The 15,246-nt window shown below is 34.4% G+C and overlaps 1 protein-coding gene across 1 annotated transcript; it reads right to left on the reverse strand.

Annotated features, from left to right (window-relative positions):
- Positions 1–213: 213 nt before the first annotated feature.
- Positions 214–14,930, reverse strand: LOC127876119 (interferon-induced transmembrane protein 3-like). Its single transcript, XM_052421063.1, has 4 exons — positions 14,756–14,930; positions 4,931–5,280; positions 2,772–2,906; positions 214–2,196 (listed from the first exon to the last, which is right to left on the reverse strand). The coding sequence occupies exons 1-4, from the start codon at positions 14,772–14,774 to the stop codon at positions 2,056–2,058; spliced, it is 645 nt and encodes a 214-aa protein (XP_052277023.1). The 5' UTR covers positions 14,775–14,930; the 3' UTR covers positions 214–2,055.
- Between the last annotated feature and the right edge of the window lie 316 nt (positions 14,931–15,246).

A 15,246-nucleotide genomic window follows, 5' to 3' on the forward strand; every position in this document is an offset into this window, starting at 1 on the left:
CTTCGCAATTGTTATCGTTGCAATAATCGTCGTAGACGTCATTGTCGACGTGGTGAGTGTTCTTGTCGGCGTCGTCGGCGGCATTGTTTATGTGGATGTTACACAACTTGAAACATGACGAGTGAATTGCAGTGCAACCCCTCAGGTTAAATTTTCGGACGTAGACATGGTAAGGTTTTTCATTTTAATTTGTATAAGGAATTTATCTGACACAACACATTGATTTAGCAGTCGCATTGACGTAAATACACCGTGTGGTCATATTTTTTATTGGGGTTATGTTTTTATAACAGTCTCATATGTGTTATAATAATATTATAGTTTTTTAAATGAAATGAAATCGAATGTTAGTACAAAGAAGTTAGTATCCTAGTAAATGAGATAGTAAAATGCATTATTTAGCTTTTACCACGTATCTGACTAACTATACACAGTAAGAAGCATCAAAGCGATGAGGTGTTGAAATGACATACACAAGAACAATTACCATTTTGAGTTTGTTGCACAATTAATTGTTATTACCGCATTTCAATAAGAAAAAATAAAATAGTATTAAAAATTCGGACTTGATTGATTAATAGTAAGTACACATGTCAAGATTGTAAATGATCACCCACCATGCACTCCATAATACTGTCACAATAATAGAAATGATTTGTAATAACATGCAAGCTTAATTGCAAAGCATACTGTCGTTATAAGTCTCATTATTATGAATATCTTTGAACGTTGTTTTGATATAATAGTTTCATGTACAACCAACTCGATTGTATCGTTATGATTGTTTCTTTCACTGAACGTTATAACTAATAGACTGACAAAGATAACAAAATGCTCACTAAGCTATACTGATATACATTTGAAAATGTATTGCATTTTCTATCAGAATTTCGTAAACTCACTAAACTCACAAGGCCTCTAGGCAGAGGTCAACAGAACCAGTAAAATAGACACGTCAAAATTTATATAAACGCATATGCTTTATTGGTTGCATTTTATGCATAATGTCGACATAATATATTTTAGCACACTACTATCCGGTATATGTGATGTATAAACCTAAGCTTTTGATTGAGGAAAGGAAGCTTGCTAATCACTTCAACTATCTTAATGCTTGACAACGTTATGCTACAATGTGCTTGGGTTGAATGTCCGATATGGGAGGATTGACTTATAGCTTTGACTTGACCTTTGCTCATCACATCATACTAATCTAAAAAAGGCCGCAATTAAATCTGTACAAGCTTCTGCCAATTAAATAATGGTAAGCAACCAAAGTAATATCAACCCGTATGTTTACATGCCTGAGATACAACTTCACTATCCGAAATGAGAAAAAAATACAAACTTAAATCACATATCCTAAATGTTAACAATATGAAATTAATTAATTTAAGTTAACATAGCAATCACTTTGACGAATAGTTAAGTCCGCACAGGATAATCAGGAATAACACTACCGCTTATATGCTGTTTTTAGTTAAAAGAAAGTTACTTTTAGAAAAAATCCAGTTCAGGTGGAAAATGTTGTCCAAATGTGTTTTTTTTTCAGTAAAGATTGCCTTCCCGAATGTCACATTGTGCCTAAGATATATTACTAAGGATAGTATTAATTTATGTTTGTTTTGCATCAAGTTCAGTACAGTCTCTACCAAAATAGATATACAAACAGACACCAACGTCTAACTAGACGAGAAGAACGCACCAAGTAATGGCCCATTGCTCGTTTCGCTGATTTGTAATGTCTTGGGTAGGCATGTGGTTCATTGATGGTTGCATAAGCCCACGCAAATGGCGGGCTGAGGTCTGTTACATGCGTCATATAACGTCGTTACATTTTGCCAGGTGATTTTGCACACTTTCCCGGCAGAATTTGCACACGTTACAGTTGACAGGTTTAAAATGTATATTTTGTTTTCACGTGAGTAACTGGACAGTGCCACGCACGCAGCCGGAGATTGCGGTCACACAATTTGTTGTTGTAATGGGGCCGATAGGCCTCCGCTTATATCATGTTGTTCAGAATATTGTACGGACACTGAGTTTCAATGACTACTAGCCACGAAGGACGCGCACAACAATGCCGAGTATGATGGCGATTCCCACAAGTACGAAACTTGCAATGATCAGTCGTTTAGCGGTATCAGCATATATCTTTGCATTCCTCATGTCACCTTTCTTCGCACACTCGTTTGCCTGTTGGTTGAAAAGTAATGACTCTCAAAGAATATTATTAATTTAAATATTTAAAGGATGGTATTTAAGAAATTATAACACGCATAGAGTTTAGGTAAGTACTTCATCGGTGTTACACAATACAAAAATCCAGAACAAAAAGTACACCGATTGTCCATACAGTTTCTGAGGAAACGGTTTTATATTCAATGTACTGTAAACATAAATATAAACCAGGTCAACCGTGGAACGAGTGGAACAGATCTAAAAGATGGGCAACCATGTTAAATTTCGTAAAACTAAGGCTGGCAAGTCGTTTAAACGAAGATTCCAACAGACACAGGGATGACGAACAAAAACTGATCTGACAAAGTTCATGGTGGCCAGGTGAGAAAAACATCTTATCTTGTCATCAAATGTCTTATTAATTAACAGATGTGTTTTACAACATAAATAAATGTCAATGACACAACATCAGCCATAACGAACTATTATTTGTCATTTAATATGATCTTTTCGCTAATCGTCTTCAAAACCATGAGTAAACAACATTTTAACTGCTTCTGTTAGCAATAGCAAATAAACACTGGTCTTACGGACGACGCGTGGAAGATGGCGACAAACCCAATCGGACAAACGCAAATGGTTGCCAGGATGGCGAGAGCCATGTAGTCGCGTGGTGGATTTATGGTAACCTCATTCCCTGGCCACTGAACAGGCTGTGTGATGACCTGAAACAACAGCTCGCATGTGTAGCATTCAATTAGAAATGATATGGTATGAAACACGAAATGTTTAGACGTGACGAATAATTACAATTGAAGCATACAAATCAATACGCTGGCTTGCATTGTTACATGCGGATAAGAAGATATGAAAGCTACGTTTAGACGACTCTTTGTTTTACCACCCTATATGGGATTGTTCAACTCTTCCATACCTTGAAATGCAAAGCAACCCGTAACAAATAAACACAACATACTATGTTTGTACATGCATGATGTTGCTCTAGCTTGCCCTTACTTTCTTGCGAAGATGATCGGTTATTTGATTAGAAAGATAGTGACAGTATCATCAGAAATGAGCGTCAGCAAGTGACGCGTGAATATAATACTACACATATTGTTAAGTGCCCTAGTGTCGTAAGAATCATGATTTATTGAAACGATAATGGGGTCGGTTTTAAATGTTACTACTATAAATGCAATATAGTAAATATGAAAAATATATTAAGGTAGCGCACCTGTAATGGGCATCTTTCCAAATATAAACTTATTTATTATTTTCTTAATTAGCATCATTTCACTGAACTACATGCACATTTTTAGGTAGGCTTTCCATGCTTTAAAAAAATACTGATTTTGTTTCAAAACCACCCTCACGCTCGGCTTTTGTCCAGTTTATTTGCGCCCCTGGGGTATATGAAAGTTCCATAATTCATCCAGATTTCCAAATATGGACATGCAGTTGGTGTGTACAGATGCAGTGAAGGTGTTTAAATTTTAAACAAGATGAATGTATTTATTTTTTATAACTTGTTATTTATGGAAGAGCGCCATGAAATGTAAGTGGTTTCAGCGAAGTAGAAATTGGGTTGGTTAAAACAAAGTTTCATAAAATTCAAAATAGTATCATTAAGTAATATTTTGAACTTAGTTTTTATAGATACACTCTATACCGCAAAGATACCAAGAAATAGACAGATTTACCGTTTTCTTTTTGAAATAAAAATAAAACTGCAACATGCATGAATCTTATTTTCAGCAATCAATCACCTAGTTTAGCCATAACGTTGTTTAAATTTACAAAAATGAAGAATGTGCATAAAAATTGCAACATATTTCATGTTCAACTAATGAGTATGAATGAAAGCAGGGTTATTAAGCTATCCAAAGTAATTCTTTTAGCATACAATCATATCTGATTCTATTAACTGTAACTGAAGAGGCTATATCGACAGACGCTGAAGTACAAACATGTTCACAATTCAAGCAAATATATATGTACTATCTACTATGACAAACTCTTCCATTAATAACACATATTATAAAGAAGTTTCCTTATGTTAGATAAATGTGTTTATTTTGAGTGAATATGAAACATTTATTTCAATGAGAAGTGAGAAAATTGCAATATTTTCGCGAGCGCATGGCGCTAGTGATAATATGAAAATTGTGTACTTCGATGTTAAGCTTGGTTTATACAGGTTTTTATTGCAATTTTTGTGTTATTGATGGAAAACCGGACTGCTATTTAACAATAAACACAGCTTATATGCTATTGTAAATCAAATTAAGTTAGAAAAGAAATATTACACGTCGCAGAAAGTATGCGTTGTCGGCAGGATTCGAACCTGCGCGGAAAGATCCAAAAAGATTTCTAGTTTATCGCCTTAAACACTCGGCCTCGACAACTTCACACTAGTACATGCTTAAATTAGATATCCATAGGTAAACATGTAAAAAGGCTCTTTAATCTTCAAAGAAATCGCGGGAAATCATTACAGTTGCGCTACCTTAAACTACCCGGTATCTGGTTAGCGATGCATGCAGTGACATTTGTCATACAAACATGATGTACGAATGAAATTGCGTTTTATCCACAAAACAAACAAAACTCTACTGCTCAACTGTTTACAGCATATGAACACTTATATATGACAACTCATCTCAAATAAGAACTATGTAAGTCCTATTAAAATTGTCGCACTATAAATTGACTTAAATCATAAATACAACACCAACCAATTACTCACAACTTCTGTTATAGTATATTGCTGTCCAGGAATATGCTGTCCGTAAGGCTGCTGACCACTGTGTGACCCCTGAGGGTAAGGTCTGTCTGTGTACGAATGTGGCGTTGGGTAACAAGGCTGATCTTGGTAAAAGAACGGGGGCGCACCTTGCTGGCACCCGAGCAGAGGTTGGAACCCAGCTTGATAACCCGGCTGAGCCTCGTACCCCATAGATTGGCCACATGTTGGCCACTGTGGAGCTGTGTGTTGAATGCCCGGATACACAGACGGATCTGGGTCGTTGGAATGGCGTGGTGGGTAACCTTTACGGCACTCCTCGTACGATGGTGGCGGAGGGAATAATAAAATATCTGGAAAAAGCATGAAAAATGTCGTGTCCGTCAATTTCGGTATCATAGACAATACTAGCATATATACCGGTTACATGTTCCAGGTAACATTAGATACTTACAATAACGTCATATTCAAGCGTGAACTATACATCGTAATCTTTTAAAAATACAATCATTTTAGCATTTTCTATGAATATAAAGAAATGAAACTCCAGCTGCTAGGCAGTACTGAATTCTCATTATACACACTTAGTTGGTCCTTTATTTAAGGCAAGTGACCAATAGCCAAAGCAGTACAAAGCAGCACAAAACAGCACAATACAAAACAACATACATAACACATAAATGAATAAAGCTGGGGTCACCGCCTGGGAACGGTCAATGCAAAGCATTGGGGGTTTAAACCGGTTTAAGAGCGCTCAACCTCATACTTGGCCCAGCAATATTCAAGATACATTTAAGTGTAATTAAAATTTAACCTCATAGCATTGTAACTCAAATTAAACAATGATAAAAGGGAATTAAAACGCATTCAATTTAATAACCATTTTTAGTTACTCAATGGTAGGAAAGAGACCAGAGCAACAGAGCTACAACTTTTTGAGGAACGATGAAATAATACTACGAACAAGTGTAAACTACATTCCTTCTTTATAGAAAAAGATTTAGGAATTTAGCATCATAAAGTTAATATTTAAGATCATCATCGCGCAAATACAAGAAGAAGCAGCAAAAATGGGTGTAAAAATTCCATGTAACATTGTTTAGTTGTTTATGTGACTGCTAAAAAATAAATCAAACAAGAACCGCCTGTCAGAGAGAAAATAAAATGAAAATTGAACGCTTTAAGCCCAATGACCCATGCATGTTTATTACAACTGTGAAAGTTGGTCGTATGACGTCACACAAATCAATGTAGCCAGAAACAGAGCAAGAGTATCTTATGACGTAATTGACAAGCGAAGACACGATGACGTGAACAAAATCCAGGGGAAGTACTGTAAAATAAAAATAAAAATATTAAAGGGCGGTACTGTAAAATTGAATTACTAATAAAACAAGCTTAGGTGATTAAATATTAAGAATCAAACGTATAAAAATGGTAATTCCATTAAAGAGACATTATGGGAATCAAATACTATATAGGTGTTTTGACAACTGACGACAGAAATGATTTGATGTACGATGTGAGTCTAAATGTAGTTTTCATGCAGATTTGTTCATACGACACAAAGACACAATTTTGTTCAACAGTGAAAAATGCCGATAATATCACTTTAATGATTCCAAGTTTTAAGAGAAGAAAGATATAGTGAATCGAATACCAACAAGCACGTGTTTTTAAGTACGTTAGCATCATATCCTTTTGATAAAAACGAGTTAATTAAATTGAAATGTTTAATATAAACATTTTTTTAACATATTTTAATTTGCGAACACGCTTCAAAACATCTCCATAAATGATGGATGGGAAATTCCATTAGTTAAATGCCATTTAAAGAAACATTATATTTTGAAATTAAATCACCATACTTTGAGTGAAATTTAGCGAATTTACTTCTTAGGTTATGATACAAAAAAAACTTGTTTTAGCAATTTCTTCGTTAATATAAGATTACGATCATTAAAATCTGCTCTGGCATAACGTACCATCTGCGAAATGTAAATACCATAGGATGGACCTTTAGGGATGTTACCATCTAGGAACGGAAAATTCACAATTTCAAGTTTAAGTCGTCCCGTTTGTCGTATAAACTAGTTTTAATCATATTATTATTAATAGTAAGATGTAAGTCTAAATACGCAGCGTTTTTATTGGATTGACACGATCTATTTAAGGTAGTGCACCTCTAATGATTTCCCGCGATTTCTTCGAAGGTTGAAGAGCCAAGTGCCGTAGCCTAGTGGTTAAGGCGATAGACTAGAAATCTTTTGGGATATTCCCGCGCAGGTTCGAATCCTGCCGACGACGTATACTTTTTTGCGACGCGTTTTATTTATTTTCAAACGTAATTTGATTTAATATGGCATATAAGCTATATTTATTGTTAAATATGTTGCAATTTTTATGCACATTTTTCAATTATTAAAATTAAAACAACGTTATGGCGAAATTGGGTGATTTACTGTTAAAAATACGAACCATGCATGTTGCATTTTTATTTTTATTTCAAAAAGTAAACGGTAAATCTGTCTAGTTCTTGGTATTTTTGCTGTATATAGTGTTTCTATAAAAACTAAGTTTAAAATATGACTTAAATGATACTATTTTGAATTTTATGACACTTTGTTTTTAACCGACCCAATTTTTACTTTGCTGAAATCACTTACATTTCATGGTGCTCTTCCATAAATAAAAATTTGTAAAAAATAAATGTCTGTAAAAGAATACTTATTTCATCTTGTTTAAACTTTAAACACCTTTACAGCATCTGTACACACCAACTGCATGCCCATATTTGGAAATTTGAATGAATTATGGAACTTTTATATACCCCAGGGGTGAAAATAAACTGGACAAAAGCCGAGCGTGGGGGTGGTTTTGAAAAAATCGGTATATTTTTTTAAAAAGCATGGAAAGCCTACCTACAAATTTGCATGTAGTTCAGTGAAATGATGCTGATTAAGAAAATAATTAATTAGATTATATTTGGATATGTGCCCATTAGAGGTGCACTACCTTAAGACTATGAACGTTGCTTTCAAAAAGAATAAAGCCTGATTGCCCCGCGTCTCTCTTCCGAGTTCAATGTCTTTAATTGCGCATATATTCATCACACCTCTTTTTTGACATACGCATATAGATAAAACATCGAGTAATACTATTAATATATAAAAACAAGCCCAGGAACGCTATCATGCGAGCGATTCTAGTTTGCGTATGCTAGTATTGATTAATAGAGAAATTTCAAACAGCGAATAGCAATGCATCTTCACATTTACTTAGATTGTCTTTTGAAGTCTATATTTTCAGCTGTACAATATATCTGCAGAAGTTATCTGGAGACGACCAGTCAAATATATTGATTTGCAATAGCTAAGTTTGATAAAGGTCCGTCGATCCAGAAGTAATATAACCAATATATATACCATCAGGCGTATTCAAAGTAAATAAACGAAAGAAATATGAGTTTAAACGTACTTAGTTTAGCTCGATTGCATCAGGCTTATAGAGACGCTCTGGAGCCCGTTTCTTGTGCCTTATACCAGTACTTTGTATCTTTTGAGATTGAACCCGTGACCTCCCAATCGCAAAGCGGACACCTGATCAAAAACGCAACAACGAACTTGAAAAAATGTTAACAACGAAGCAGGATTATGCTCACACGAAGAAAACTTTCTGAGTAACTATCGCAAAAAAGAAGCATTTTCCTGAGTCCCGGAAAACCGATTGTCTACATTTGACTTGTTGACATAGTTTCCGGAAATAGTAGATCTTAATTTAAACTGAGCCTAAATAACGTTTCATATCCATTGAGGCATAATGTGTGACTGGTAACAAAGGGGTTTCTAAGAAATCAATATGCAAGTTTTTGGACCCACAATATCCAGATTTGAGCTTTCCCTAGATGTTGTTAAGATTCTTACCAAGTTTTACACATGTGGCATTTCGTGTGGTAACAATGTTCTTACAAAACATTGATATGGTGATCCTGTTTTTAATAATTCGTGACCCATAATCTAACTCGGCTTATATAGTGTCAGGATAAACATTCTGACCAGGTTTTATCAAGACCGAGTCATAAAGTTGTTCTCAATAGTTATCAAAAGTTTTTTCAAAGATTTCCGATTAAGACCTAATTTTACGAGTCATCTAACCCAGATTAATATTTAGCCTATATGTGGTCACTATAAACATTACGACCAAGTTGCGTGATACATGTGGATTTGGCGGCGATAGCAAGGTTTCCTAAGATTTTTCCTTGTTACCTATTGTAAGGGCGCTCTTGTGCTAAAGCTCAGCGTATATATAATTTAAAGATAACTATAATGACCAATTTTCATCAAGGTTGAGTCATAAATGAAAAGTGGATAAAATTATTTAAACAAGATGAAGTCATTCAGTCATATAACCTCTGAATGGGAGACAAGGTTTATCTACGACTTTTAAATCTTGTGACCTTGTTTTGGTTATAAAGGGACACAGGATGGAACTCGGCTTGGATATTGTCAAGATAAAACATTTTGACTACGTTTCATTAAGATTGAGTTATTAATGAGGCCTTTACTTAAATAGCAAGGTTTTCATAATATTTGACCTATCGATCACGTTTTAGACGCGTATGACCCAGTTTTTAATTTTAGCCTATATTTTGTAAGTAAAAAATAAGCATTATGACAGAGTTTCATCAGGATTAAGTCATACATATGTATTCTAGAGTGACACGACTATAGTAATACATTTTAACTGATGATCTAGTTTACAGATACACATAGTCATAATTTGAAATTAACTTGAATATTTTCGAAATAAACATTTTGAGCAAGTTCCATCAAGAGTTATTAAAAAATATATCTAGTGCAATAACAAGCTAAAAGTATACGACAAAAGACCCACGACGCACAACGCACGTCCGACGTGGTCAGCTACAAACACTTTGCACTAAACACTACACCATGTGGTTAGAGTTAAAAGGTTAGCCATTGTAAAACTAATATGAATCCATATCTAGTCGGAAATTTAAAACTGTTCAGCATTTCTTTTGCTCTTACCAACTTGAACCACAAGGCCGAAAAGAAAGTTGGACAAATGCTTAAATTAAAGATAAGAAATAAATACGTCCTTAAAGTGGCGTTTTCACGTTTGGGTAAATTGACAAATCTGAAAAAAGTTGTTTCATATTTGCAAATTTTCGTTTTAGTTATGATATTTGAAAGGAAACAGTAATACGAAACATTTACCATGCTCTAACATATCTATTAATTGCATCATTTGACGATTTAAGAACCCGAAAATTATAAAGCGTTGCAACGCGAAACGAATTAATAATTTGTAGAGTTCTGTTGTTGTCGTTTTATTTTGTAAACCTACGAGGATTGCGTATATAAAGTATAAAATACATCTGACATTGTATCCAGAAGGAGGAACGAGTGGTCTAAGTCGTAGACATTTTACTCAAGTACTCCATAGGTCAGTGGTTCGAGCCCTGCCAAGGGTCACCTTTGTACTTTAAAAAAAATGTTATTCTTGATTTTTTACTGGAGCTTTTTATATCCAATGTTTACATTTATAAATATAAAGCATTTAATGACAAACTTTAAAACATGCCAAAATCTGTGAAAAGGCCCCTTTAAGACTGTTGAGTAACCTGCATTGCATCCTAGAGGTCATGTTTTAAACGGACCGAACCATTTTTGAACTCGGCTAAGATAACATTTAAGGTAGTGCACCTCTAATGGGCACATATCCAAATATAATCTAATTAATCATTTTCTTAATCAGCATCATTTCACTGAACTACATGCAAATTTGTAGGTAGGCTTTCCATGCTTTTTAAAAAAATATACCGATTTTTTCAAAACCACCCCCACGCTCGGCTTTTGTCCAGTTTATTTTCACCCCTGGGGTATATAAAAGTTCCATAATTCATTCAAATTTCCAAATATGGGCATGCAGTTGGTGTGTACAGATGCTGTAAAGGTGTTTAAAGTTTAAACAAGATGAAATAAGTATTCTTTTACAGACATTTATTTTTTACAAATTTTTATCTATGGAAGAGCACCATGAAATGTAAGTGATTTCAGCCAAGTAAAAATTGGGTCGGTTAAAAACAAAGTGTCATAAAATTCAAAATAGTATCATTTAAGTCATATTTTAAACTTAGTTTTTATAGAAACACTATATACAGCAAAAATACCAAGAACTAGACAGATTTACCGTTTACTTTTTGAAATAAAAATAAAAATGCAACATGCATGGCTCGTATTTTCAACAGTAAATCACCCAATTTCGCCATAACGTTGTTTTAATTTTAATAATTGAAAAATGTGCATAAAAATTGCAACATATTTAACAATAAATATAGCTTATATGCCATATTAAATCAAATTACGTTAGAAAATAAATAAAACGCGTCGCAAAAAAGTATACGTCGTCGGCAGGATTCGAACCTGCGCGGGAATATCCCAAAAGAATTCTAGTCTATCGCCTTAACCACTAGGCTACGGCACCTAATAGTAGGCTCTTCAACCTTCGAAGAAATCGCGGGAAATCATTAGAGGTGCACTACCTTAAACAAATGTTCTACCATTAGGCCTCTTTAACCTACCTATTCTTAGACTTAATAATACAGAAAAGACATAGACAATATAAAAATTCTGAGTTTAAATATGTGCATGCTAAAAAGTGTGCTTATGCCATGTACGAACTTTTCGAAATCAAAATTGTGTAATGGAAGGTGTAAACGTCCATTTTAGTCTCAACTCTGAAATCTTCATTTTAAGACTAAGGTTAAGGAATCGGTAGTTGTGAATAGGGACCGTGGTTTAAATAAGCCCAACGATTGTTTTCCTTCTTTTAAAAGTACCCGTAAAAGGCACTTTCCGAATGCCCATTAGCAAATTTCCCAAATTAATAAGTTTAATGAAAGTTCGTTGTTCTTAAAGTTCATTTTTTACAAGGGTGCAAATTAAATGAGCCATCAAACATACCAGTGCAGCAAAATTCACGTAAAAGAAAATTTAGATGGGTTTGTGATATTAGATATCAAGGACCGTTGTTTCCCAATCTGAAGTTTTCATGACCTAAATTCGCCCAATTTGAAAGATTTTCGCGCTCTTTTTTTTCCATTGGCACAGTACCGGTACTTTTCCGAATTGGAGAAAAAATCGCTCATGCCGATTATGGAAAACTTTCCTGTCGTAACTGACCGGAACCATAACTCGGTCGAGGTATCATTAGAACAAAAGTTATGACCAAGTTTCATAAAAAAGACTTCCTTTTTACGTCTGGACTGTCATAGAGCTTTTTCTTAATTTTGTTTAGTGACCGATTTTTTTAATCATGATGAGTAATTCGGTAAGTAGCAACACGTAAACAACTCGATTTCAATTCACTGCTTTAAAGTCCACAACATATTATAATGAAGATGCTACATACAATAACTTTCAAGTTCATTAAAAATATTCCATTTCGATAATTTAACATTATGGCGGGCGGCTGAATCCCTACGGGCCTGGTCCATGTTTTACAAGCAAATGAATCCGATGGCTGTTGCTCTCCTGATGTAGCCGAACTGTCGTATAAAAAACGTAGTCCTCTTTTCATACCGAAATCTGCAATATGGTTTCTACAACAAACATATGTTGCTCAGTGACATAAGACCTGTGTGACCCACAAAAATGTTGCTCAGGAATATAAGAATATTTTATTATGAACTCGGTCGATTTTATAATAACCACAAATACTTTTACATGAGACTATCCATAGATAAATATTTGGCTCATAAAATTTAGGACGTTACTATCAACACATATGTCTTTGCCATTATGAACAAATAAAAAGGCAGTGACCTTAACAAAGGGCTTGAGTGATATAGGTCGCTCACTGGAGACATGTAGAATCTTTACTGTTATGAGCAGATGTTATGTTTTTGTTATTCTGTGGCTTTTATCTAGGCAAAGAAGATGGCCACCTTACAATGTCCCGCAACAAAACTTTAAACACAAACCTTGCGACTTCAACGAATATACTTTTTCAAGTTATAGATACGAGTCTATGCAAATCATGTTACCACTTGGGCGTGGTTAGTTTTGACTCTAATATAATTCTTTGATCAACCTTTGTAATAATTCGCCATAAGATGTTAACCACCAAATATTCAACTCATGACACACGTGGTTCCAGAGACGACTTTTTAAGTCATTTTCTTGTTAAATCTATGTAAATCGTGCGTCCCTTAACGTGGTCAGTTTTGACACTGGATGCTTTATTCGTACAAACTTAGTTGATTACCAAAAAAAAAAATGTTGAAAGACAAATACCAAACCTCTCAGCATTTCAGTTTAAGAGAAAGAAAGTTTAAGCGCCTACTTTATACATGTACAGAAAACAAGTAACCCGCAGGACACGGCCATTTGTGACCACCGGGGCATTCTTTGAACGCTGTAGTAGAATAGGATACGATGTGACACACTCAATATTGAAACCCTGACCCGTGTTTTTGCATATAAGATTTTAAAAGTTATTTACTATATTTGTCTATATAAATCATGAGGCCCCTGAACGGGTCAGATTTGACTTCAGGGGCATTATTTGAACAAAAGTGAATAAGACCTTTAGGCGGTATTACCTCTCAAAAATTAAAGCTCTGCCCGTGCTAGTTGTAGAGAAGATGTTAAAACATTAATTCGCAAATCTATTTTTTTTATCGCCAGGGACCTACAAATGACCGACCAACAGACAGACATTTATTTGACTTGCACAATGTAAATCATCAACATCACATGTAGATGGTATTGATATACGTAAACATGTTTATTCGCAGAAAACACGTGTCAAAACATGAATATATATACAAAACAAATGTATATTAAAGTACAGAGGATGAGCAATTCGTAAATAACGTTATACGATTGAACAAATGCGATCTGATACTCAACGATTCCTTAAAAAATAAACAAAGTTGTATTAGTTCAGATCTATTTTGTTATTGTAGTCATTGTGCATACTTAGTAACAGATGAATTATTCTAGTAATATTTTTTATGTATTTCTTTCTTATATTATCAAGTGTTGAACAAATACATACAGAATGAAATCTTTCTTGTTAAGTAATATTGTTTCCATGATATCTACCAGTCTGTATACGAGGAGGTGAACACATAATCTTAATCGGCATAAATAAAATCTTTAATATTTCGGAACTAAGTTTAGGTAATACTCATATTAAAGATTTGACTTAATGTTCTATAAATGTCTAACATTGAACTTTCTTTTAGCGTATGGTAACAATTGTGTTTATATGAATCTATAATTCTGGAATCAGATAAAACAAATAAGATGAATATCATGACAGCTGCTAAAGACATAACTGAAACCGTAATCATCCAATAATTTCTTGATGCTATAAATCAAATTTCGACAGCCTCTGGCGTAATCTGATGCCGCCATAGCAACAATTATCAAAGGCTTTGGGAGTCCGTTTATATTGACTGTTACCCTAAGACTATTCCTGTGAAGTTTCTTTACAAACCACAGACATCACTGTATCCTACATTTTCAAATGATCGCCATTTAGGATGCCATTTAGTTGTAAATAACCTTACTTTAGCACAATCTTCGTCTATACCCCCCCCAGCCCACACACTCACAAATTTAAACTGAATGATAACAAGCTTACATATACTATTTACCATGATCGACTTTACGCACCGCCCTGACCGAAATCATATAACCGCCCCTGTATTTTACTCTACTATTCATTTACCAATATTCCAGCTAAACTAATAAAAAAACATTGCATAATTGCTCGATTTTAAACACATGCAATTACCTTGTTCTGCTGCACTCATAGCGATGTGTAGTCCTCAGATAAGCTTAACCTGATACAAAATCACAAATCAAAACAACAACAAAACATCAACAAGGAAAAACACAACTATGAAATACATCCCTGTTGAATTTCGCAACACATTTTTTTGAGCAGTGTTTACAGCCAACTAAGAGAATCTATTTATCGATCGCGCTTAACACGGTCGAGAATGCTGCAAAGCTTATGAAGTGAACAATAACAGGCGAGACGACTTGCGCAATTGTAAACGAGTCGTGTCTGGTCAAGAATATCACCAAAATTCCGCTAAAACTTGTTGTTTTAGCAAATTTTAAGACTGATGTGACGGATTCATGATTAACATAATTGGACTATTAATTGAACAATGGTTACGTTAAAAAAAATCAACATGATGTGTGATATGATAAAATACCTTTATCCCGTAAACGTTATGTTAAGTGATGACAGATTTATGCTTCTGATTTGCTGGTACT

The sequence above is a fragment of the Dreissena polymorpha genome, chromosome 4, assembly GCF_020536995.1.
Source record: "Dreissena polymorpha isolate Duluth1 chromosome 4, UMN_Dpol_1.0, whole genome shotgun sequence".
Lineage (NCBI taxonomy): Eukaryota > Metazoa > Mollusca > Bivalvia > Myida > Dreissenidae > Dreissena > Dreissena polymorpha.